The 26,727-nt window shown below is 39.3% G+C and overlaps 1 protein-coding gene across 1 annotated transcript; it reads left to right on the top strand.

Annotated features, from left to right (window-relative positions):
* The first annotated feature begins 1,009 nt into the window (after positions 1 to 1,009).
* Positions 1,010 to 26,501, top strand: LOC117373949 (transmembrane and death domain protein 1-like). Its single transcript, XM_055223275.1, has 6 exons — positions 1,010 to 1,079; positions 19,427 to 19,621; positions 19,692 to 19,811; positions 22,456 to 22,593; positions 24,544 to 24,758; positions 26,358 to 26,501. The coding sequence occupies exons 1-6, from the start codon at positions 1,022 to 1,024 to the stop codon at positions 26,499 to 26,501; spliced, it is 870 nt and encodes a 289-aa protein (XP_055079250.1). The 5' UTR covers positions 1,010 to 1,021.
* Positions 26,502 to 26,727: the final 226 nt, after the last annotated feature.

The raw sequence follows: 26,727 nt of genomic DNA, 5'->3' as shown, positions 1-26,727 counted from the left end.
TCAAATGTCTTTTAAATTACTGCAATGTTGAAATGAATTGATTGGTACAGGAGCAGTAGATACTAATACACAAGCCTAGAGTGCCCTTGTGCAGTTGTCAGTGTGACTATAACTAAGATGTGAAATTATATATTTTAATAATTTCACATAAAAGTCACATCTGAGGATAAGTCGCACCCCGGACAAACTATAGTCCAGAAATTACGGTAAGTACATGACAGTGGGAGTATGCCGATGGCGGTGAAAACAGGGACTGATCGGCAATATGGCGTCTTAGATTTTCAAACATGCACAAAGCACTTCAAATTCAACTTTGGGTGAGTAAATGGTGAGAGGAAACAACTATTACATGGTTAAAAGCTCTGAAAAGTAAGGAACTAGGAATGAAGTCACCTCTCCACAAATCTAAACTGGCCTGATTGTCGTCATAGAGATAGACAAGTTTAATGTCAAACTGTGGGATATAGGTAAAACAGTGACATGTTACAATACAAGCAAGTGTCAGAGTGTCAGATTATTAAATACAAAGGATTCATGGGTTTGAGAAAGGAGTTTAAAAATGTCCTGTTGCCATAGCGATTAATAATTTAAAACAAAGTAATATGAAGGTCCAAATTGATTCCATTTTATCATTCTGAAACGTAAATGTGAAGAAGTCCTGAAAATGGTGCATTAAAATCATGAATCTTAACCTCATAAATAACTATGACCTAAGCAGAAAATAAGAAACAAATATATTCTGGATTTCATTTGCTCTTTTCTTTCACTAGATGGCGCTCCCACGTGCATCTTAGCTCCCTCTGAACACCTTTACCTGCAGCTGGTTACCTCATATGGACTCCCCTTTTGTGCTTCATTTAACTGTGCACAAAACTGACCCCTACATCTATTTCTTTAGTAAAGTTGTAGCTGTAGTTGGCGATCGCTAACCAGCACGACGCCACATAACAATAATAATAAATAATAATGTTAATCAGGTGATCCAGGTGTCAATGGTGCAACCCAAACGCGCTCGTGGTACATGCTGACGCTTCACTGGGACATAATGGGGAGAGTGAGGTTATCGGTGCTGCAGGCAGGTGAGCTGGATTACCTCTGTGTTTGAAAGAAAATCTAAGTGTGGGTCAGATTTCTGAGGGGTGGGTCTTTGTAACTAAATCAGGGGAGATCAGAGAAGAGGGGAGCAGACAAAACCGAGGATCATGTTTCTCCTGAGTCGGCATCACGTCAGGGGAGGGGAGTAAAGCATCTGGGAATGTCCGAAGAGGATAGGAGCCAAATTATAGGATATAGCATTGGAGAACTGGCTTGAAACAACAACATTTACTACACAAATGCATTGATATTTCATGTTGGAATATACAGTAAAATGTGTTATTTTGTCTTTCGGGTTAGTTTTTGATTTTTGATTTGCTTAGAAACAAATGAAAACTAGCTACTCAAACATATATAAAGCATTCGCGCATGGTTTAATATTGAAATACATAGCCTAAAATTAGCGTACTGTCACTTTTATGGTCTTAGAAACAGGAAAAACAGAGCTGGTTTGCAGATGTCCAAACTTGTTCCATGCATCTTAATTATTCACTGCAAATTCACAGCTTACAAGTGCTTTTTAAGTCTTTCGGAAGGTAGAGCGGGGTTTTGCTGTCTCGCCAATGCTAACAACAGCTAACATGCTAACACAAAACTTACTTACTGGTTCACAAATGATACAAATGCTTTATAATTAGACGGAGCCAGCACACAGACATGTCATTTTGACCCTTTAAAATATATGTTTACTGGGGAAAAGAGCAGTTTGACTTAAAAACCAGGTCGTCTACATCTCCTTTAAATATATATTGATGTTTTATGCAATGTAAGTATGATATAATCTGCACAAAAAGCACAAAAACTAGACAAGAATGCCAAGAACACTGTCTGTTACTGAGGCAGTCCCAAACCAAAGACGTGCTCAGTCCTGTCGACATTCCAGGGCTCTTCAGTAAATTCCTGCCAATGGGAACGTGCGGGAATGAAAGCTGCTGGAACACCTAAATATTACAAAATAGATCAGATGTGGCTGAAGACCATGGGTAAAATTACAAACGTTTATTTGACCGTGTGCAGACGTGTTCGGTGGTTTGCTGGAAAATCACGTGTGTTCATAGATCTGGCAAAGTCATAATCGTGTTCAAATTTGTCCTCGTTTAATTCTCTTTTGTATGTTAACTACAGTATAACCATGTAATTTTTCTATTAGAGGGTATACCGCCTTCTTGTCACCATAGAGACATTAGCGCTTTGCCTGAAATGTTACACAATGTGGTATTTAACTTATCTACCTTGCATTTATTCACTTACAGGTGTTCGCTCTTTCTAAATACCTTGAGAAAAATGTAGCCTCACCTCTCCAAAGATCTGACCTGAAACTTAGCCCCGGTGCAATCGCTTTCCTGTCTCCATGGCGATAGATAAGCCTAAAGCCTAACTGGGCCTATCAATAACATCTCTCTGGAGACAATAGTGGCGGATCTCCAGCAGAAAAGTTGCACGGTACACCTTTAACTTTATTTTACCAAGTCATACTGAGCTTCAGATGTTGTTTTACAGGGAAATCCAGTCTTGTTTGTTGGTTGCTGGAACATTACTTATGTTGGCAAAGTAATTGGAGTAAAATGAGAACTGGTTCTTATAACTGTGGGTGCATTCATATTTGTCCTGGTTCAGTTCTGGTTTGGATGGATATAGTTAACCTGCTAGCCGCCGTGTTCCAACTAAGTGAGCATGTGCGCACTTCCAGCTCCAGCGACTCTGGCTCCAATTCACTTTCTATTTCTGTCACCATTCTCTCCGTAACTGCTGCTGTCAGGCTCATCATTTTGGTCTTAAAATGTCCGTATTAATCCACGCTACATGATCCTGGTGTTTTTATTTGGCTATTGTGAATCAAGATATGACATAACAAACCAATCAGTCGCCTTTTTCTCTGACATCGCTCCCACTAGCGTTAGTATTAGGCTTGATTGACAGCGTTGCTAAGTGGCCGCACCCTGCTAAACCAGAGGTGCCGGCGGGAAGGGGCGTTACCTTCAACAGCCTCACTCTGGATTGGCTCTTTGGTTGCTATGATACTTATGGTCGGAATTCCTTTAACCTCTAGCCTCAATGAGCTTCATTTGACTGGAGCTGAACGCTATGGGTGACATCACGCTCACTCAGTCCATTCTGTACATGGTCTATAGTTTAGTCTTGACGTGGTTTGGTCCTGCTCTAGTCTAATTTTGCTGCTGCTGATGTTTCACTGCTGCAAACAGAATAGTTGTTTTGGATAGTTGTTTTGGAAGTGGCTTATTGTGGTTTAAACTTGTTTTCATTTTGAAGCGAAGTGACAGAAAAGACGTATTACAGGTTAGCAACTGGGAGAAGCAGTTTCATAAAAGTCATAAAAATTGTGTAGTACAAATGTTATTTCAATTAAATAAGTGAACTATAGATCAGTTTCGCACCATGCAGGCAAAGCATCAGCCTCTCCATGGACCCTCCACCAGAAAACTTACATAGTGCCCCTTTATAAAGAACTTCTTAAAATCAAAATGATCACAAATAATTAAAGGGCCCATATTACACTGTTTTCTGATCTGTTATAATGAGGAGGTATTACTCTTCTATGGGGTATTAACTGCTAACACAACACAGTTAGATCACCATGAAACTTTTTATTGTTTTGAAAAAGTTGAGGTCTAACTTCTTTCATTTCTAAACTTGCCGCGAGTTAAATGACCCCTCTCCCCGCCCCCGTCCTCTAAATGTCATGAATCCAGCCGCTGCATCTTGAATCTGTCTAACTAAATTCCTATTCATTCTGAGCCCTACAACACGTGAACAGGAAAGGCCAGAGGATGAATATTTAACACAGACACACCATCAGCAGCAGAATTCAAAAGCTTCTCATTGCGGGATAAATAAACACCAGAGCACCATACATGCCCGCGCCCCCTCAGTGCCCCCGCCCATGTGCGCAGCAGGTCTACGGAAAGGAACTGCTATTACACATTAATACATTATTTAGTGAGCGAGCCGGGTCAGCTGACCTCTAACACCAAATAAATAACATAGCTCCAGACAGCAGCTCTTGTTTTCAAAAGACACACACGCATTTGGTTGTTCATGCTTGGTTTTGATAAGAGTGTGATGGAAGGAAACCGAAGGACAGTGCAAATCTACAGCTACTAGAAAAAGACCAATGTTGACAGAGAAGTATCTTATATTACACAAAATTGACTCATGTTGTTACCTCCTCTAAAACAGACCTGGAGTTGTGTTTTGTTTCATTCACACATGTTTGGGTAATCCTGTATTATTAGTCTGTCTACGTCTTCAAAGCTCAAAATGCTCTGTTCCACCTTGTGATGTCATGAAGTGGTAGTTTTCAAGTTAACAGCTACATTTTACCTTTGGTTCAGTGGAGATTGTCAATTCCAGGGCTGAAATCAACCAAATGATTCTGGTGAAGCTGTATGGAGTTTACAAACACAGTGGAGCACTTCCTGTAATTGACACGTGGATTGACCAATCAGAGAAAAGCATTGTCTTTTTTGCATCTAAACAAATATGGCGGCTTACAAGTAAAAAATTAAGAAAAATAAAGAGCGGGAAATAACATGGATTTCTGTAGAATCAGAGGATGCAGGACGGGCCAATGGTTTGGTTTCTTAAGTAAAAGTACAGATACAGAGGTAAAAAGTTACTTAAGTAAAAGGTATCACATGAAAAATCAAAGTAAAAGTATTTAAGTGCTCATTTAAAAATGTACTTAAAGAGTGAAAAATAAAAGTATTTCACACAGATGCTGTTTATTTGTTAAAGTGTAAAATGCAGTGATATTGATCAAAAATCATACATATTTTGGTCAACAGTAACAAATGAATCAATGTCTTAAGTTTTCTGATAAATCTCGTGTATTTATTTTTGTTTGCTCAAAGCCGAAGTTTGAATACGAAAACTTAAGTCAGGATGTTTCCACGAACATGGTAAAAATAACTCCTCAAATCATGTGAAAAGTACTTTTTACTTTTCAGTCCAGTTAAAAAATGTAGTAAAGTAGAAAGTACAGATACTGCTCTCAAATGTAGTGAAGTAAAAGTAAAATGTATCCACTGCAAAATTGACTTAAGTAAATTAATGATAACTAAATACAGTACTTTACTAGTACTTTGTTACCTTCCACCATTGGTTCCCAGGACACCTGTGGCTACAATTGTACTTTACAAAGTGAATTTGAGTGTTTAGAAAAGCACTACATCGTCACATGTCCAGCCTCATTTGTATTATTAGTAATATTTGCTAACAGTGTAGTGAAACAGGTAGAGAAGGGGTCACTGAGGGAGTCTAAAGACCTTGAAGGACGCTGGAAACTTTTATAGCTTTAATCTCATGCATTGCCTGTAATGTACTGCCTCATCTTTATTCATTTGTTGATGCAGGTATTTAACTATAAAAAACAATGGCATAGTTAGAACAACGATCCAACTTTTGAAGCAGTTGTTATAAAGTTGTTTACAATTGTCACATACTATCACACCTCATCCTCCCCAGTACAAGTATTCTAATCTTTTACATGTTGAATTAATTAATTACAGTTATACTTACAATTAAAAAACATGGCAATATGTTCCCTTAACACTTTTTCACTCCGTATGCACAAGGTTGCTCATTAAAAGAAACCCATATGTGAGTACGTAAACAAAACATGTCACTTCCATCCAGTACGTTTAGCCTCCACAGCTCTGAACAGCGGCAGGTGGGACTGTACTTTCTGTCTAATGCAAGAATAGACACATTATGTTTCATTATCACACCTCCTACTTTATCCAACTATGTATTCCAATTTGAACGTAAGTTGCAGTGTAACTTTTCTTCTCGTCACCACTTAGATGTTATTGGTCTGCCTGGGAATGTTCCACAATATGGCTTTAAACGTATCTATCTTGCATTTATTTAATATTTTAAAGGGCCCATATTACGCTATTTTCTGATCTATGCTATAATGTTGTTTCCTCATCAAAAACAGACCTGGAGTTGTGTTTTGTTTCATTCACAGATGTTTAACACACAAATCCTGCATATTTCGGCTGTGTTCTTCTCTCAAACAGAAAACACTCTGTTCCACCTTGTGATGTCATCATGTGGTAATACAGGAAGTGCTCTACTGTGTTTTTAAACTCCATACAACTTCACTAAAATCATTTGGATGATTTCAGACCTGGATTTGCTAATCTCTACTGAATTAAAGGTAAAAAGTAGCTGTTAACTTAAAAACTACCACTTCATGACATCACAAGGTGGAACAGACCATTTTAAGCTTTAGACGTAGACAGACTAATAATGCAGGGTTACTCAAACATGTGTGAATGAAACAAAACACAACTCCAGGTGTGTTTTTGACGAGGTAACAGCATCATAACATGGATAAAGGTCACAAAAAGAGGTATTTTACTCTAATTCTCCATGAAGTTACATAGGCCTAATGCTATACTATGGACTATTCTAGGCAAAGCACTAACATCTCCCTGGAGGCAAGGAGGTGATGGACCCTCCAACAGGAATGTTACATAGTGCACCTTTAACTTTATATTGAGCATTTACAAGGGAGTCCTGGCCCGCAGAGGTTACATGTTTACTGTGGTTTCAAAACAATAAAAAATAGGACTGTTGCCATAGTGATTATTAATTATTTATAACTAAATCATTATATCTTTGGATTGTTAAAGATGCAGCCTACATAACCGGAAGACAAACCCATGAATAGAGATGTACCACAACAAAGAAAGTTCTCATCCAGTCCAGGAATCAAACTAGGGAACTTCTCGCTATAAGGCAGGATGAAAAACCACTACACCACTGTGCCTTTGTAATGATGTAATAATACTGTATTTGTCAGACGGAGGTATTAACAGAGATTTGGCAGATAAATAGGTGTGAGGAGTCTTTTTAGTTAGCGCTAGTGTGAATTTCAGTTGTTAAAAGAGCTTTGGCAGCTTTGAAGGGATGACGCTGTTGCCATTTTTGTTTTGTTCCCGTCTTGAGTCTGACCACATGACCTTTAGAGTAATTCCCAGTAGTGCACAGACAGTCGCAATACTCACTTTTACATGTGCTTGTTTTAGTTTAGCTTTTTAGCACAATATCTGGGGATCTACATTGCGTTGACCTCACCCTTTACAAAGTTTCAATCCCACAAGGTAATATATATCGATGTTTTTGTGTGAAACCTAAACTTTGTGTAAGAGGGCTGGCATAAAATCTATTGAACTTTAACTATTCAAAAGTTGCATCTGCAGTAACCTTCACTGTAGTAATTGTTCTATTTGGGAGCAACTGTTTTATTTTGGGTAGACAAAAAAATCAATGCTAAATTTTGGCTTGGCGCTGAAATAAAGGTGTCAAGTTTTCTGCAAACAAACTGTCATTGCAAGCAAAAAAATAATGTGTTTAAAAAGCCATGGAAAAGCCAAAGAAAAGCTGCTACGTGCCACCTTCAAGAACGCAATATTAAAGCAATGCTACGTAACTTTTCTGGTGGTGGGTTCATTATCTTGCATTTATTTAATACCTTAAAAAGAGGTATTTTACTCCATGGTGTTACATAAGCCTAATGCTATACTGTGGACTAGTCTAAGCAAAGCAATAACATCTCCATGGAGACAAGCAGGTGGTGGAAAATTACATAGTGCACCTTTAAATTCATTCTAGTCATATTGAGGTTGTTGGAAATTGTTGCTTTGCCTAGAATGTTCCACAGTATGGCATTACAGATGTTTTTATGTTCCTAAATATACTGTATTTTCCAGACAATAAGTCGCACTTTTTTTCATAGTTTTGCCAGGGGTGCGACTTATGCAATTTATATGTGTGTGTATATGTGTTTTTTCTTCATTATTATGCATTTTTTGGCTGGTGCGACTTATACTCCGGCACGACTTATACTGCAGTGCGACTTATACTGCAGTGCGACTTATACTCCAGTGCGACTTATACTGCAGTGCGACTTATACTCCGGCAGGACTTATACTGCAGTGCGACTTATACTCCGGCAGGACTTATACTGCAGTGCGACTTATACTCTGGAAAATATGATACCTTCAAACAGATAGATTTTCACTGTGACCAGGCTCGCCTCTCCATATATCAGACCTGTAACTCAGCCTGGTGCCATCACCCGTTTGTCTCCATTGTGATAGATATGTTTAATGCCATCAAGTGGAATCTACAAAACAAACCATGTAACCTTTTGCTGATATTTTCAAGTGCTTCTATCAGACAGACTCTTGTAGACATCTGATCCAGTCTGGTCCTGTCATGTCGGTGAGAGCCGGTTAACAAATGGACAAAACACAACACTGCTGCAGTCAATCCCAAAGTACCGAGCTCTGCACCCCCTTCCCAGACCCCCTCCCCAGACCCTCTCTCCCCACCCCTGCCCCTCTGCCCCACCCACTGCAGTCACACAGAAGCTGGGACCCTCCCGAAAACTACAGACAGGACAAATGAGCCCCTCCAGGCCGCTGGAATGTGCTCTGCTTCTATGGAAAAGACATGCAGGTATTCAGCTGAGACAAGCCCAAACCCATTCACCGGCGTGGCTCTGGAACATAATAAAAGTGGGAGTGGCTGGGAAGCTTTTGTGTTTGCAACAAGAAGGAACACATTTGGAGCAGAAATTTGGCAAAATCTGAATACAGGTAAAGTGGTGATTAAGGCCTAATAGGGGTGGGAAAAGCAACAAAATGACTACGAGAACCTAACCACAGATTTGAGATTAAAAGAGCGCTATGTAATGTTTCACCAGGAGGTTCCATCATTCATTTTATGTTGTGTTGCCATGGCGATCAAACATGTCAAATGCTGAAAATTGGTTGTAATCTTTACTTAAACTGGTGAGGATGGCTTATTGCTTTGCCAGAAATGTACACAGTATGGCATTTAACTTCTATATATATCTCCATGCAGACGAGAAGCTGATGCTACTATGGGCCAAGTTACAGGTCAGATCTGTGGAGAAGTGACCTTATTCAGAGCAACATTTCATGTTTGTCAAGGCATTAAAACATCTGCAACTGAATAAAATCCAAATGAAAGCATGATATAAGTTTAAAGCCCACTGTGAAACATTACACACAAAGCAATATTATCTCCATGGAAATAAGCAGGTGGTAGACTCCTCACCAGAAAAGCTACATCTATACTCATAAGTAAAGATCTTACAGACTGTTTTCTGCATTTAACATCTTTAATCTCCATGGCAACACTGCATAATATTCTACACAGTGTGGACATGAGATGAAGTCCTGAGGGGGCATGGGGCTATAATGGCATCTTCATGGTCAAATAACACTCGCATAAGAAGCGCTGCGGCTGCCGAAATGAGTGTTTTCAATAATTCCCACGGCGATGGTGTCTCTGCACTGTCATTACGCTGTTCTATTGCCCCGTGTCAGCCAGACGAGGGCATAAACACAGGGTACACGGGCCCCCTGCCTCTCCCGCCAATGGAAGAATTACCCCCCGCGCCACCCCGTTCACCCCATTCACATAGAAACTTTGTACTCGCTCTCACTGGGAGACTTTTGGAAATCATCTTAAAAGGTTGATGGGGTGCTGTCATTTAGAAGAGCAGTTTAAAAAGGCAATTGAACAGCCCCACCCATCACACTGCGCTAACTCTATCCTAAAGCACTTCACACCAAGGACACATTCAGGCTATATACCTCGACAGTGTTCATTGCCTGTAGTGATGGATCTAACTAGCAACCTTTTGGTTAGAGGGCAAACATCTGTTAAGTTGCTGTGTCTGAAAATGCTGTTAAACACAGTAGAGAGATTCTAGATATCATCTCCCATGTAATTATAGGGTTCTGTGTCTGACGTTTTTGGCATGATTGACGTATAAATCAATATTCCTGTTGCTGAATACTTTCTTTACACTTTGTCAAGAATTTGTTGGGTTCGCCGCTCATCCAAGGCGCTTCCGCTTCTTCAGTTCTGGTCAGATTACCTGTGGACGCTGCCTTTTATCTATCTGAAGGAATCTATCAGATGTCCATTTGACATTTGTCCAGTTGACAGATTTTGCGTTTCTTTTGCTATGGATCAGACCTGGACAACTGAGAGATAACACAGATAACTGCTTCTTTGTGTAACATCATGGGAAAGTCAAAAGAAATCAGCCAAGATATCAGATATCATCACAAAGGCCTCATCTCAGTCCTATTGAAAATGTATGTCCAGACCTGAAAAGACATGTGTGAGCAAAGCGGCCGACAAACTTAGCTCAGTTACAACAGTTCTGTCAGGAGAAATGGGCCAAACTTCTTCCCAACTATTGTGACAAGCTTGTGGACGGACATCCAAAACCTTTGACCCAACCCATTGTTATTCTGGCATTTTGAAAATAGAAATAATTTTTGTAATCCTAATTGACCTAAAACAGGAAAAGTTTAGTCTGATTTCATGTCAGACGGTGAGAAAAAAAAAAAAAAGTGTCTTTTTATATACTGTATGTAAACTTCTGATCTCCGCTGTAGATCAGTGCATTGCTTGTAAGAATAAAACATAGATTGATTGATGGACTGGTTGGTGTAGGAGTAAGATTCTTGACATTCTTGGTTCTGAGATTTGAATGTTAACAAAGCGAATAGAGACCTACACATGAACGACGGGTTTAATTCATGGGTTTCAGCTTGCATTTTGTTTTGTTAATCACTATGGCAACTGTCCTAATGGTGTACAAATTCCTGCACAAAGACCTTTCACTAATAAGCAACCAAATCACTGCTATTCTAAGTAAGTAACAAGTAATGCTTGCATCAGGAAGGGCATCTTGGTTAAAGCTATTCACCAGATCAGTATGCATCTCTCTACATGCCAGTTTTTGATAATGCGCTGTGACTGCAAAATAAAACAGCGCAAGACAAAAGAAAGAAGCTAACTCCTGCTATGACGAATTGTGTTTTAAATCCCTCTTCAGCGATGATTGCTTCTGCCTTGACACAATTTGACCTTATGCAATTTATCAACACATCTTTCCCACATTACTTTTAATACAGTGGCCCTCTCTCTTGTCTGCAGCCACTTTTGCTTTGGGCTCTCATAAACCACGTTCGCAGCATTCGCCGTTAGCGTATTTTGTATTCCGCCCGCGACACTGCCAAATCTGCATCGAAATGGGGAATGAAATATTTATGCCACAAAATGACAGCACTCTTCATTGTCAATTTGCCCGAACACAAAAGTGCATTAGCAGCGTAGGTGCATTCCTGCTCAGGCAAGTCGGAACAGAATCGACCAATGAGGCGTCAGAAAAGGGGCGGGGGGGGGGGGAGATGGGGAGAGGGGCAGAATAGAGAGTAAGTAGGGGGGGTTACTTTGGGCTTACAATGCTCACAGATATGGTCCACACCCGGCAATACAACACAACGGCTCAAATAACCTCAAAATTCTAAAGCTTAAAAAGGGGAAAACATAATAAAGGTGCACTATGTAACTTTTCCAGTGGAAGATCTGCTCGCCTGCTTGTTTCCATGGAGATGTTATTGCATTGCTTGAAAAGTTACATATGTGATCACGTTGAATCTTACATTTATTTAAACTGTAATTGGGATATAAAGTGTGCGTTTATTACAACACTAACTCACAAGTTAAAGGTACACTTTTATAGCTTTTCTGGAGGAGGGTGTGCCACTTGAATGTTACACACTATGGCATTAAACTTTCAGAATCACAAACTGTATAAAGAAGTGGACTAAAGTATGTGATGTCACCTGTAGCGTTAGTCAAATGAAGCGCATCAAGGCTAGCAGTTATACGCTAGCAGTTATACGGCGAATTTGGAGGTTTAGCAGGGAGTGCACGCTTAGCAACGCTGTCAGTCAAACTTGTTGCTAGGGAAAAAAGGTGCCCGATCTTGATTTACAGACAAAACATTCAAATAAAAATACCAGGATCATGTAGAGTGGGTTAATAGGAACATTTTAAAACCAAAATGATGAGCCTGACAGCAGCAGTTATGGAAAGAGGAGTGACAGTTTTTCAATAGAAAGTGAATTGGAGGCAGAATCAATGGCACCAGAAGTGCAGGCTATCTATTTATATATACAGTCTATGCACAGAAGGCATGTGTTTCAAGATATATTTTTGTTAATAATAAATGCAAGAAAGTTATGTTTAATGACATATTGTGGAATATCCCGGGCAAAGTGATGTTCTCTATCTCTATGGAGACAAGCAGGTGGTGTAGCCTACTCCAGGAAAAAAAATAAATAAACAAATAAAATAAATCTAGTCAAACTAAAATTATAACAAACTAACATGAATTAATATTTTTTATTCAAATTATAGAGATATTATTTTGTTTGTTTGTTGTTGCTTTGTTTTTTTTACTTTTTGCAGTGTACACCATAAAAGCCAGTGCAAAAACAATGGGTACAATGAGTAAACCCCCCCTTGTTCCATTATTAATAAGGTTTGGTTAAGGGGTTAATATAAGGAGCTAATAATGAGGAGTATAAATATGAAGCCCATGACACTTATGGTAATGAACAGTTATAATAATCCCTGGATGCATTCTGTCCACTGACGTCCTCATGAATAAACAACGCCCCTGATATATTACTGCGAGTATGACCATTGTCTATACGCAGTGTAATGCAGGTTTGAAGCTTCATTTAACTCATCTCTAGGGACCTTTGTGGCAAATATAACCCTGTACATTTCCAATTGAAATATCCATCAACGCAGTTCACACTCCGGCCACAAGAGACAACTGTGTAAAGATGCGCCGGGCGACAGTAGCTCAGCGTTTTTCCCCCCTTCTCGACATAAAACATAATTGGTTGAGCAATCGGATCCGCTGACCCACAGGTTGAAGGCGTGATTCCAGCTCTCACAGATGAATGCTGTTGTTGCATCCTTGGGCAAGACACTTAACCCAAATCACCCCCAGTGTCTGTGTATGAATGTATGTGTGAATGGGTGAGTGGTTCATTGATGTAAAGCGCTTTGAGTGACTTGAATGTGGAAAATGAACCGCAATATAGTGAGGGATAACTGTATATAACTTGACAATATTCCACTTAAGTGTAACATGCAACACGCTTTCATCGGTTTAGGCGTTATCCGATGTCAAAGGTTATCAGTGTGAAATCTGCCCCGGTCTCCCTCAATGGGATTTGTAGCACACAGACAGAGCAAAGTGCCTGGGAGGAGCATAGTGTTTTGGGGGTTTGTGTTTCAGCTGTCACCTCCCTCCCAGCCCAGCCTTTGAAAAAAATACTCCAAACAAGTTCCACTGTCTTCTGCCTATCTGGCCCAACACCCTCTCACCCTCGCACCTTCTCACCCTTCTCGTAATTCACAAATATTGTCGTTCTTGTCATTAAAATCAGGCGCACAACAGATCGCTGAATGTGAAGGGAAATGTTCAGTCAGCTGAGGTATGAGCTATAGGACTCAGCATGACTTTATTACAAAAGGAATGTTTCGGATTTTCCCTCCTCCCTCCCTTCCCCTCCCCTCACCTTTCTCGCCTCGTCTCTCTCCTTCTCACTCTCCTCACCTCCCCCATCCCTCCATCCCTCCCCCTCTCCTCACCTTTCCATTGTGAGCAGGAATGCTTTTGACAAAATCTGCTCCCACCCTCTGTGATCTTGGGTGTCTCCCCATTTTTCATTCACACGTTCATTCACATTAGAGTCCAATAAGAACAGATACAAACTTTTACAACTGTTCTGCAATTGAATTACAGTGAATCGGGCCCACCTTTTTTATTTGTCTTTTATTCACTGCTTTATACGTTAATTAGCAAACTTCACCATTAAGATGATTATAAATGGAAAAAGTTGGTCTCGGATTAAAAATATATAGTTTAGGTTTTGGTTATTAACATGTTTCAAACTAATTACATAAACATTTCAATTGTAGATTCATCTTGAAAAACGTGACATGACTGACATAACATAATCTTTCCTTATCAAAAAGTTAATTGTGACAAATCAAACTATGAAATACACAGCAGAGTTGGCTTAAAAAAATACTTTCAAGTTTCCAAAGCTGTATCCTCTGCAACGTAACCTCATAATAAAAGTGTTTTAACAGATATGAACATTATAACTGTGCATTTTATATAAGCAGCTCCTTACATCAATGTCACATTACAAAGCGATGAGGAGAATCAGTTACTTTGGCCGATATTACAATACAAACATTAAAGTGCTAACTGCCTTAATCTTAATCTTAATTTAAGTATTAGTCCATATGGGTGTACTTAAAGGTCTTATATTACTCAAAATTGACCTGTGAGTGAGACTTTTAGCCTTTGTGTTTTGTTTCATTCACACATGTTTAAGTAATCCTGGTTTATTAGTTTTTCTAAATCTCCAAAGATCAAAATGCTCTGTTCCACCTCGTAATGCCATAAAGTGGTAATTTTCAACTTAACACCTACCTTTTATCGTTTGTTCAGTGTATTGGCAAAGGGATGAAATGATCCAAATGATTCTAGCGAAGGTGTATGAAGTCTAAAAAGACAATGGGGCATTTCCTGTATTACCACATGATGACATCACAAGGGGGAACAGAGTGTTTGAGAGAAGAACTCAGCGTAAATATGCAGAGTTTGTGATGAGGAAACAATATTACAATAACATAGATCAGAAAATAGCGTAATATGGGTCCTTAAACATATGAAGTTTGCATTATTTGATTTTTTTTTTTTTCATTCCAATTATCTGTCAGTGGTAAAATAAACCCGATATCCAACCCACCCCAAAGAACTCTTTTTGTAATGACAACTGTTCACAAGACAATTTGACAGATCTACAACTTACTTTTTCTTGGGTTTTGATTACAAGCGCACCAAATGACTGGGTGTGGTGTTTTTGGGTTGTCAAAAAAAAAGTGGGCGGTCTCATTTTGGGGGGTTCTTGAATCTGATTGGTCAAGGCTACCTTCTAAAACACCAATACCTGCACCAGGTGGAGAAAAAAGTCCCAGAGTAGACAGGTAGCACCCCGGTTGAAGTGCCTCGAAGATGATTAGAAGGTGTAGGTTTTCGGCTGACGGACAACGCGAGGATTCCGAGAGGTGTGTATGGAATTTTTTGTCGGAAATAAAGTGTTTCTAGGACAATTTGCATGCTATTGGATGCTAATACACTGGACAGTTAACGTATATATTTGCGGTTCTAAAATGACAGGGATTTTTACTGTTTTAGACTGTTTTTGTCATCAAATACAACCTTTTTAACATTGAGATTTCATTGTAAAAACTTGAATAACTTAGCAAGGAAAATGTTGGAAAGTGTTGGACCAAACACTTGGGACCAAACCTGGATTAATATTGAAATCTTAACAAGGTCTAAATATGGTATAAAGTAGGTCTGAATCAGGCTTTTACGCCGTCCAAACTTAACTAAACCAGGACTAAACAAACTCTGAGGATAAAATGAAAAACTAGTATGTTTTAACTACGAAAACAAGTCTCTAATCTGGTAAATCTGCTTTTAAGTCACAACATATACTTCATAACCATTGCATTATAACCTTTCTTAACCCAAACATGCACAAGAATGACTTTGAGTTGTCTTTTTCCCATACAGAACCTTCCAATCTCTCCCTGATGACTAACAGTAGTTGTGCTGGGGCCTGTGATTGCATGCCAGAGCAGCCAGTAGCCCGGAGAGCCCTGCAGCGATTCAGTCCTGGGCAGGTTTGGTCTCGCTCAACTCCAGCTCAACAAACACAAAGAATCCAACTCCCACTTCACCCTGCAGGCTTAACCACAGCACAGCCCAGCGTATAGTGAAAGTGGAGCTATAAGGATTTGCTTAATGCGTGTTTTGGTGGTTTGAAAATGAGCTGGTGTGTTTTGTTTGAGAGAATATGTAATGTTTTCTGTCCTTCATTCCACCGGAGTCTGTATGTAAACCGAACCAGATTTCAGTGGCATGAAGTTGAGAAGGCATTGATAAGAGTCTGCTATAAGTTTTAACAGGTCGAAAGGGATAAAACCAGTCGTATTTTTCAATGGAGTTTTGGAGTTTATCTGTAAAAGTGTTCAGTTGCAGGACGAGGAGCTAAGAAATATGAAGAATTGCGCACTTGGAGATGACTAACATGCACAAATAAAGTCCATGACCTCTTTGCACTTGTCTTCCTGTGTTTTTTATTTCACTTTTGCAACATTTCAAATCATAACACAGCCATTATGCCACCCACACCCAGGTTGCCTTGGTTCTCAGCCCTGAAGCAGAATAACATTTTTTTTTTTTTCATTAGTCAACACTGAGAGCCAGAGACGCACCCACACAAGCAACCATTTACTGTTTGGCAAATGAGACTTATTAACAATTTAAAACATGCCCTCACTGGATCGCACTGTAATGCCATTAAAATGTGTTGCTGACTGTTTAAGAGAGAAAGACGAAGAGAAAACAAAAGTATAAACTATAGGGATAAAAGTATTACAAAATAGTTTGGGGCAAGGATAGGTCGACTGAGAATTTCTCCATAGATTTAATGTGTTGAAGGTGATGAAAAGTTCAACCGCAAAAGTGACTCGTTTGGCAGGTTTGGTCCAGAATGATCAAAAATGAGGACCGTTGCCATAGTGATTAAAAATTTCAAACTAAATATTATGTCATTTGAATGTGAAAAAGTGGTCAAAATGTTGGATATAGCAGCAAGCTGAAAACCAGAGAGCGGGTGGTCCAAACCCAGCTTCAACCAGTGCTGTGCTGTTGTTGTGTCATTGGGCAAAACACTTTGTCTACCTTGTTTAAATACAACATAGTGACATAGTGATTAGTTCTGTCAGTCTGTACAAGGCCAGCTCTGTCAGTTCTGTCAGTCTGTACAAGGCCAGCTTCCCATTTAAAGCTACACTATGCAGCTTTTCTTTCTCCATCCAGATGCTATTACTTTGTCTGAAATGTTCCACAGTATGGCATCGAACTCCTCTCTCTTTTACTTGCACAAACACATGCACTCTTTTCTGTGAACAGGTCATCCTCTTCACAGATCTGACCTCTATAACTGTTTGTTTTCAGAGATTAAGTTTAATGCCATACTATGAAACAATCGGCAAAGCAATAATAAAATTCTTTTGAGATAATAGTTCACATTTTGATTTTTCATCACTCTGAAACACATATAAAGATAGAGAGACATGGATATCAACATGCTAACCAACAAGTCGAGTGAGGTTCATCTGCTCTTTAGATCATTCTTCTTTCAGACCAAGGTTTAGTTTGTTTTCATAGCTGACAGTTTGGTTTTTTGGACGGCTCACTAGCGCTTTTTCCTCAGAGTGGTCATGTGATGTTGCTGTGATGTGTTTAGTCAGCCGATTTTAACAGGTTTTTGGCACTGTCTTCCTACCGGTGAAGGCAGGACGAGAGAATCACATTATGGACTATGGATTATATATATAAATGGACATAGCTAACCCGGTAGCCGCCACGTTCCATATGGGAAATGATCAGGGGCGCGCTTCCGGCTCCATCGAGTCTGGCTCCAATTCACTTTACCACTTTACTAAACCAGCGTTGTGAGCGGGAAGGGGCGTTACCTTCAACCACTACTCTCCAGATTGGCTCTTTAGTTGCTATGATACTCGCTCTCGGAATTCCAAATATGAAACTCGGATCTAAATTTGCCAAACGCTACGGGTGACATCACAGTCCCTTAGTCCACTTCTTTATACAGTCTAGGCATCATGGGGACAGAGGACTACAAACATCGTCACTGGATTAAGGAGGCAATTAAAATACAGAGTCTTTAAACAGGGACGAGGGGGTCTTTTTACTCTCACACACCTCAGATACTATTTTGAAGACTGCAGATGGCGCTGTCATCCAATATCACATGACCACTCTGAGGAAAACCGCTAGTGAGCCGTCGAAACTGTCAGGTATGAAAACAAACTAAACCTTGGTCTGTAAAATGAATCAATTCAAATAAAATATGCTTACCAAAAAGTATTCTTATGCTGTTATGCACTTTAGTTTTAACACAAAATCTCGGTGTATGGGCTGATGTAAGAGGACAGTAATAGATATGTCCAGAGAGTTTCCATAAGTGCAAGTGGCAGGTGGTGGCAAATACATTCTAAAATTCAGTTTAAAAGTAAACTTGGTTGGTTTGTTTACTTCTTAAAAACTTTCACAAAATAATTTCGCAAAATAAAGGAGACATGGAAGTGTGGATACTGTGTGGTGTACTGCTGCTCCTGAGTCCCTCCTCGGGGGCACAGGACACAGGTAAGCTGACACACTCTTTGCTTGCTATATTCACTGCAGTTTTTAATTAGATTCAAATATAACATGGAGTTTGGAGGTGTTGCGCTCCACTTTATACAAATGTTTATTATGTGCCTGAGGTGTGATCTGGGCCCAGGTGGAAACTGCGAATTGAGAGCACACCAAGTCAACATAAGGTTTAATTCAGTTGAAGTTTAAGTAGTAGTCTCTAAAATTAGTCACGTGTACAGCTCCTGCCAGTACGTGCAATATGAAAATTCATACAACAATTACAATACATGCAACACTGAGAATTTTTTCCTGTTCAGAGTATATTATATTTCATTTTAAATCAGTAAACCTGTAGATTTTAGATGTTTTGTCCCAACTTCTATAAAAAATCCTCATTTTCAATTTCAATTCATTACTTTTCCCATTCAAAAGATGACATATTTTGGTAATCGCTATGGCAACAGTTCTAGTCTTTAATTTAATTTATTCAAAAAATAATAAAAATTAAAAAATGATCTTAATTTTTTTTTTTTTTTTTTAAATAGTATGGAGTAGTCCTGTCAAAAAAATAAAATAAAATAAAATAATATAAAAAAATTAAACACTCTAAGCTCATATAGTATGGAGTAGTGTTGTCAAAAAAATAAAAATAAAATCTTAAACAATTTTTTTCAGCACTCTAAGCTCAAACAATATGGAGTAGTGCTAACTCAATATTGATACTAAGGAACAGACTCGATGCTCAATACTGATTCTGATACCACAATGGTAATAATAACATTATTTTTTATTTTTATTCAGACGATATATCATTGTCAACATTTAATTATTATGTGGCCTTATATCTGTGTAATCCCTCAGTGTCCAGGTAGGTTCATAGTGGTCCATGGGTGTATACTAGTCCATGTGTCTTATTCTTGTTCTGACACAGCTCAAGATCATTCTAAAGATATTCAAAGGTTCATTTCTGGCTTGTGAATGCAACTAGTTCAGTATCGATACCTGCGCCAATGAGTTTCTACTTTCAATTTTAGTTTTAGTATCAATTTGTATCTGAAACTTTTGACAACCCTTGTTTGGAAATAGAAATAGACACAAAAGTGCATATACCTGAATGGGCCTCTTCCTGCTGCACAGTGGAAGAGGACATAGGCACCCATCAGCTGGAGCGCCTGGTGAAGCTGCTGACCCTGAAGGAGTGCGAGGACCTGGTGGTGGCGCTGTCGAGTCCAGAGGAGGACGTCTTCAAACGACTGGAGCTTCTGTCCCCGGAGAATAACCAGCTCAGACTGCAGCCGCTGAACAAGAGAGCGCTGCTGTCCTCTGCACAGGGTACCAGCAGCACTGAGGAGGCCTGCGTATATAAAAAGAACATACTGTGCAAACACATGTGTCATTTCAGAGGCTGAGGCCGAGTGCAGGAACGCTCTGACTGATTGGTTAGTGGAGAATGGAGAGGAGATCTACCACAACAGGCTGACCAGAGCTTTGCAGCACATCGGTAGAACTGATGTGGCCATTGGTGAGGAACTAGTATATACGTATTTTCATATTCAATCACATTAACCTTTCAGGCTCCAGCTGTTATTCATAAAGAAAAGGTGAATGAAGTCTTGGCTTAAAAATAACTTCATTTTGAGCACTCATAAAGCACTCTCCATTTTTGGATGGATATACTGTATTAGCATGTTGAGTGCTGACCTGTTCTTTTTTTTGGCATGATTTGTTCCCATTGCTGCCAGCAGGGAGCACTCTTGTTATGGTAATTGAATAACTTGCAAATTTAGACATTTTGTGACATTTTGTTAAATGTGAACTAGTTAATAGTGAGAAGTAATGGTTTATATGTCCACACAGCCATGAGCAAAACATGTTTTGTATGTATTTTGCAAAAGATGTACCAACAGTAAAGCAGTACCATGTATCGAGCACCAGCGAGCCTATCACAATAACGTATTTTGAAGCTCAATATATCACTAAAGTAAATATAGACGATACACGATGATATTGAAACTAATTTATGCCACTGATGCAATAATCCAAGAGTAGTTTTAAACCACAAAAAATCTAAATCTAAATCTAGAATATTATTCAAAAATCATGAGCTGCAATAAGTAAAGAGCAGAATGAAAGACTTAAGTACTTGGTTTGTATCTGTAATGAGTCATAGAAGGTATTAATTCAACCTTCTAAGGCTTAAATCTTATCAAAAAGACAAAAAATAACCAAAAATATCGCAGCAGTGCAAAGAAAAAGTACACACGTAAATATTAAGCACCAAAAAATATAGTTTCAGCCTTCGTCTACTGAACTATTATCGTGGCAGGTCTAGCGGGCACGCACCTACATGACTCCAGGAAATAGAAAAATGAAAAACCAAACTTTGAAACATTCTCTATGGAGATAGATCAGATCATTTCCAAACAAAGTTGAACAAGCCGTCAATTACTCCAACAAACTTGCTCTCAAAAACGACTTCATTACTGGCGCCTTGAACAACAGTGCGTAATTACTTCATTAGTCTGAGATTTGGATATAATTGGGTCTTATGAGGAGTGTGGTGTTTTGCGCGTTGCCAGTCTGGGTGGCATGTGTGAGTCCACTCCGCAGCCTGGTGCCGATGGAGAGCCGAGGTGTAAATGATCTGACAGAGCCTCAGTGGAGATGACACCAGCCACAGTACAAACCATCTGCTCCTCTCATCAGCGCCTTCACAGCACAAAATAGACAAGGGAAGACAGACACCAGACAGGAGCTTTGAGGAGCGAGCTAGTGCGGCAGAATGCAGCAATTAACTCACACTTGATCATATTTCTGAACAGGTCTAAGAAAAGCTGCTTGTGTGGTCTGTTTTATTGTAATCTGACATCACATCAGGGAATATTTCTATAGCTTCTTTGACATTATCATTGGTCTTATGTTAGTTCTGATAAAGACCTGGATCACTGTAAAACTACACTGCCTGGCCAAAAAAAAAAGGTCTCACAGTCTAATATTTGGTTATTCCGCCTTTGATTTCGCTTCTGCAATGTCACAAGATTTATTTCCATCCAGTGTTGCATTCATTTTTCACCAAGATGTTGCATTGATGATGGTAGAGTCTGAGCGCTGCACAAAGCCTTCTCCAGCACATCCCAAAGATTCTCAATGGGGTTAAGGTCTGGACTCTGTGGTGGACAATCCATGTGTGAAAATGATGTCTCATGCTCCTGAACCACTCTGTCACAATTTGAGCCCAATGAATCCTGGCATTGTCATCTTGGAATATGCCCGTGCCATCAGGGAAGAAAAAAAATCCATTGATGGAATAACCTGGTCATTCAGTATATTCAGGTGTCAGCTGACCTCATTCTTTGAGCACAGACTGTTGCTGAACCTAGACCTGACCCACTGCAGCAACCCCAACATATTTGCTTAGTTAAATCTAGGTGGTGACTTTTTTTTTGGCCAGGCAGTGTATTTTGAGACTAGTTTTAGTTTTGATTATCGGTTTTTGACAACCATACTTCAAGGAAAGGTCAAGTTTATCAGAAAAACAGAACCCTATGCCAGTACTCCTGTTTAAAGGTCAATAGGACAACAGTAGCTCGAGTGTTTGTCCACTGATCAGAAGGTTGGGAGTTCGAAAATTGCTCTCAATATAAACATCATTAATTGAGAAGTAAGATCCAATGACCCATGGGTTGGTGGTGTGTTGTCATTGTATCCTTGGGCAAGACACTTAACCTACCCCGCCCATAGTGTCTGCGTGTGTGTGTGAATGGGTGACATAAATCGCTTTGAGTGCCTTGAAGGTGGAAAAGCGCTGTATAAAAATGTGACCACTAAAGGTAAAAGCGCTCACGGTTGCCAGATCTTATAAGAGGAAAATCTGGAGAAACAAAACCCTAAAAATGCAAATAGCAGAGCGTTGTATGTTGGCACTGAATGGCAACAAAAATGCTTTACGTTACACCTGTTTTACCAGAGAAAACACACACTGCCGCCTCCAAAATTGGCAAGTGACTTTCCAAAATAAAGCTGACTTGGGACACTTGTGCAGTTTGCTGATGGGTGTCCGTATTGCAGGGAGCATGCCGTGAAAAATTTTATCTCTTGTGCCTTTTTTGCCCGTAATAGTTTTGGCTGTTTGATTTTTGATTCCAATGTTGTATTTGTTTTCACAGAAGTGGGAAAGAACATCAACCAGGACAAGTCCCTGAACCTGAAGCGATACGTTGAGGACTATCATAAAATAGTGAGCTCCTTCAACGTGCCAGAGGAGCAGCCCAACGCGACGGACAAAAAGACAAGAAGACTCAAATGTAAACATGCGGGCCATGATTTTCAAGTTTAATGGGATTTATTTCAAAGGCATTTTGGCAGATTGTAACTTCTTCCAAGATTTTTATCGGAACCAGAAATCTTTTATTGCCATTGTCAGTGAACACAACTCACAAACTAGGAACTTTTTCTGGTGATAAAATGCAACATAAAACACTGAATAATAATAATAACATAAAAGTAAAAAAAAAAAAATGCTTAAAAATAAAATATCTAGAAGTAGATATAGATTTTAACAGGCATTTTTAAAAATATTTGAACTCCCAAATCAATAAGCGTACTCCTTTTTCCACAGATATAAACGATCAAATCATTTTTACTTTTATAACTGGACGACCCAGCGATTACGCAGACATTTTCACTATTAAATCTCTTTTAAGGTGCACTATGTAACTATTCTTGTACGGGATCCTCCATCTGCTTCTCTCCATGGAAATGTTATTGTGTTGCCTCGATTGTTCCACAATATGGCATTAAAATGAACATCACCATATACAGACAAACAGACAACTCCCGCACCAGATAAATTATATAGTAGACCTCAAAATATAATATTATAATAGTAAAAAAAAAAGATGTAACCTTTTTCCATAATTATTTTTATTATTATTTATTTATTTATTTTATTTTATTTATTTTGAGCACATGTATCAGGTATACTTAAAGTACGTTTCACAAATTAATCCTTCTATAAGCTCAAAAAGGACTTATTAAATTCCACATTATTTTATGCTGACCCTTATCCAATAATTTACATTTTACAAAGTGGAAAAAGGTGACATGATGTATTTAAATGGGGGTCAACATATTAAGACATACCGGTTTGTCCCCTGAGCAAAACTCATACATAATTCCCATAGATACTAAGTTTGACCTCTGCCCTCCAAGTGACTTTTGACAAATTCAAGAATATCAACTCCATTACCTCGAGAGAATCATCACATTCATGCCGCTGTGGGGAGGGGCTCAGTGGGTTTTCCCTGTGGACTCAGCCTCAATGACGAGCCCTTCCTCGATTCCACTGATCCTTAAATCTATTAAGTGTTTTGACGAGATGCCAGGCTGTGGGCACGATGCCAGCTCATTACAACATCAACTCTCTCTTTTCACAAAGTATTTCCCAAGAGGAGCCAAAAATCAAAATGTAATTATCACCTGGTCATTTTAGCTGCGGGCAGTTTGAGCTAATTTGAACAAAAGAATCTGTTCTGCTGTGAGTGTTTGTTGGGCTCTTTTTGTAAATCTTTTAATATATTCTTATTGTCATTATTAAAGCCGCTTTGTGTTGAAAACTTCCCTGATCAGCAAGATGGATTCTCGTGATATTTGTGAGTTTACTTTGGAGAATCCATGTTGTGATTATGGGTTAACCAGTTCAGACCAGTCCTAGAGTGACCTCGTGAAGCCAAAAACGCCCCAAACAAACCAAAACAAACATGGCAACGCAGATACACTTCAGCCTATTTTAGTGCAAAACAGATACTATTTTGTTTTTCAAAGTGGACCTGAACACTAAATCCACTTTTTTCACTATTTAACTGTGTATATGGTGTTTCAATAGCATTATCTACTGTCCCTTGTCATTTTTGGGCGATTTTAGTGCAATGTTAAGGCAAATTTGCAGCTCTCTGGCCTCTGCAATTCCCAGTAGTTGGTGACATCGCAAAACACTGCCCTGATTACAACCAGGTGTTTCTGATCACAAACACCTGGCTGCAGGGGCGGAGTTTGAAGTGTGGACACCTGTTAGATGAATTACACTGCTCCTTATATCCTCAGACCCCGCCCCTCTTAAGACTATTTGAAATGTGGTTGTGAGAGGAGTTTAGGTGTTTATTTTAGTTTAAAAACGTGTAGAAGGTAAAGAATGATTTCTAGAGACATAAGGAAGGCTAGATTGAAAATGAAACCGTGTCCTGTGTGTGTTTCAGTGAGCGATCTGAGCGGGAGAGACTTGGACGTGATAATACAGAGAGCCCCGGTGCCGCCGTACGGGATGGGACCTCTGGACGTGCTCATGCCCGTGTGCTGGGGCTTCCTGCTGGGCTTCTGTGGGACACTGCTGATTATGTTGTGTTTCTCATGGTTCCACTCTATTCTCAAGTGCTTTTTCAGTGTTCGGCCGGTGGATCCACATATGGACGCTGTAAGGATACTTGATTTGTTCATTCATCAACATTAAAACACATTACTGCTTTAAAGATAGCCGTGCAAGTTATATTAAATAAAAAAATATGCTTAAAAGTACATCGTGTAACTTGTGAACTTTTATGCAGGTGAAACCATCAGCTACCATGGTGACGCAATGTCCATTTTTGCAATAACGACCAAAAAGGTTTTAAGATAGTCGAGAAAAAATACAAAATAGGTTTAAACAAAACATTTTAGAGCAGGTGACAGGGGCCGGGTTAAAATGCTCAAATTATGTATAAAATAAAATAGAAGGGAGAGCTAAAAATTGATTAAAAAAAATTAAAAAATAAAATAAAAATTAACCAACAATGATTAAAATCTAAGATATAATTACAATAAAAGCAGGATATCAAATAAATACAAGGTTAAATTTATAAAACTTGGGCCCATAACAAAGATAAACCTAGCTAAAGTAGTTTAAATAAAATAAGGTCCAAATGAGTCCAAACATCCAAGGTCCAACTTCTTGTCTCCGGGACGACCAAAGCGCACAAAGCACAGAGACACAGAACATACAAGTATATAGCCAAGTCAGACAGAGCTCCCCACTCTGCCACTACATTATTGGGTGTTTTACGGCCTGGGACAGTCCACATGTGCACCTCTCCGCCGCCATACTGCAAAACTGTTGGCTGTAATATTATTTGAGGAACTTGTTTCATCTCTTATAGTTCCAACTAAATCAGCTCTTTCTGGTCAGATTGTGTTAAAATAAAGCTCAGATTAAAGTCTAACAAGCCTCAGATAGAGCAGTGACTACAGTTAGCAAAGTATCAAGTGAACAATGTCTGTGTTTAACCAAGGATATTGCTATGGTAATTTGGTGCAAACATGAGTAATCCAAGTTCACACAATTAGTTTATTAATTGTCATTAGAACACATTATTGTATTAAAGAGAACAGTGCCAGTCAGACTGCTGTAAAAAAAACAAAATATTCTTAAAAGTAACTTCTAACTTCTGTAACTTCTATATTATCTTTGAGACAAGCAGACAATGCCATCAGTGGACATATTTTTAGCAATAAAAACTTCTTGAATTGATAAAATGCAAGATCTTCAGCCCTATATCCAAACAAAACAAAAATAAATAAATAAATTTAAAAAACTACACAAACACCAGCACTTCAGATATCCTCACTGTGTCCCATTAGAGCACACAGTTCATCAACAGTAAAACATATTATTCCACATACTGCAGAACCGTGGAAGATATACATGAAATAAACTAAATGTGTTTAAAGATACATTGTGTATCTTTTTCTATGTCTACGAAGACAAGCAGGTAACAAGCCTGATTAGGGATTTTTAGCTATAAAAATTATGTCTTGAATTGATTAAATGCACGCAGTTATTCTGTTCTTTACCCACAAAACAAAGAAACATGACATGCAGCACTTTAGATCAAATGATTATCCTCACTGCGCCCCGTTGGAGAGGACCCATGGGTGCTGTGGGGTGCTGCCTCGCGGTGACAGATGCGCTGGAACCAAAGCTTTTTCCTGTGTCGCTGTGATTCTGATGCTTCTTACATTTCCCTCTTGGTGACGGCAGTGTGCCCGATTGGCATTGACCCCGCAGATAATGATCCAGACTGGCACACGCGCTAGAACCCCCCCGCCCCACCGCCCGGGGGCCCCTTCCACCCACCCAGGGCCCCCTCCGATTCAGGCCCCTTCAGCCTTTTCAAGAGGCTAATAACAGGGACAATGCAGGCAACGGTGGAGCGCCTGGTTGTGATGGCAGCTGGAGGATCCATACTGAGCCAAACACAACAACAACAAAGTGGTTTACTGAAGATGGGAATGTTACTGCAAAGATATTTCACATTTTAGATCATAAAATTGGTTTGGGAAAGAGAACCTGCCCAGTCTCATCAAGCACTGACCATTCCCGACACTGCATAGCTTCCAAGATCAGACGA

The sequence above is a fragment of the Periophthalmus magnuspinnatus genome, chromosome 7 (assembly GCF_009829125.3).
Source record: "Periophthalmus magnuspinnatus isolate fPerMag1 chromosome 7, fPerMag1.2.pri, whole genome shotgun sequence".
Classification (NCBI taxonomy): Eukaryota; Metazoa; Chordata; class Actinopteri; order Gobiiformes; family Gobiidae; genus Periophthalmus; species Periophthalmus magnuspinnatus.
This window is presented reverse-complemented; position numbering and strand designations above follow the sequence as displayed.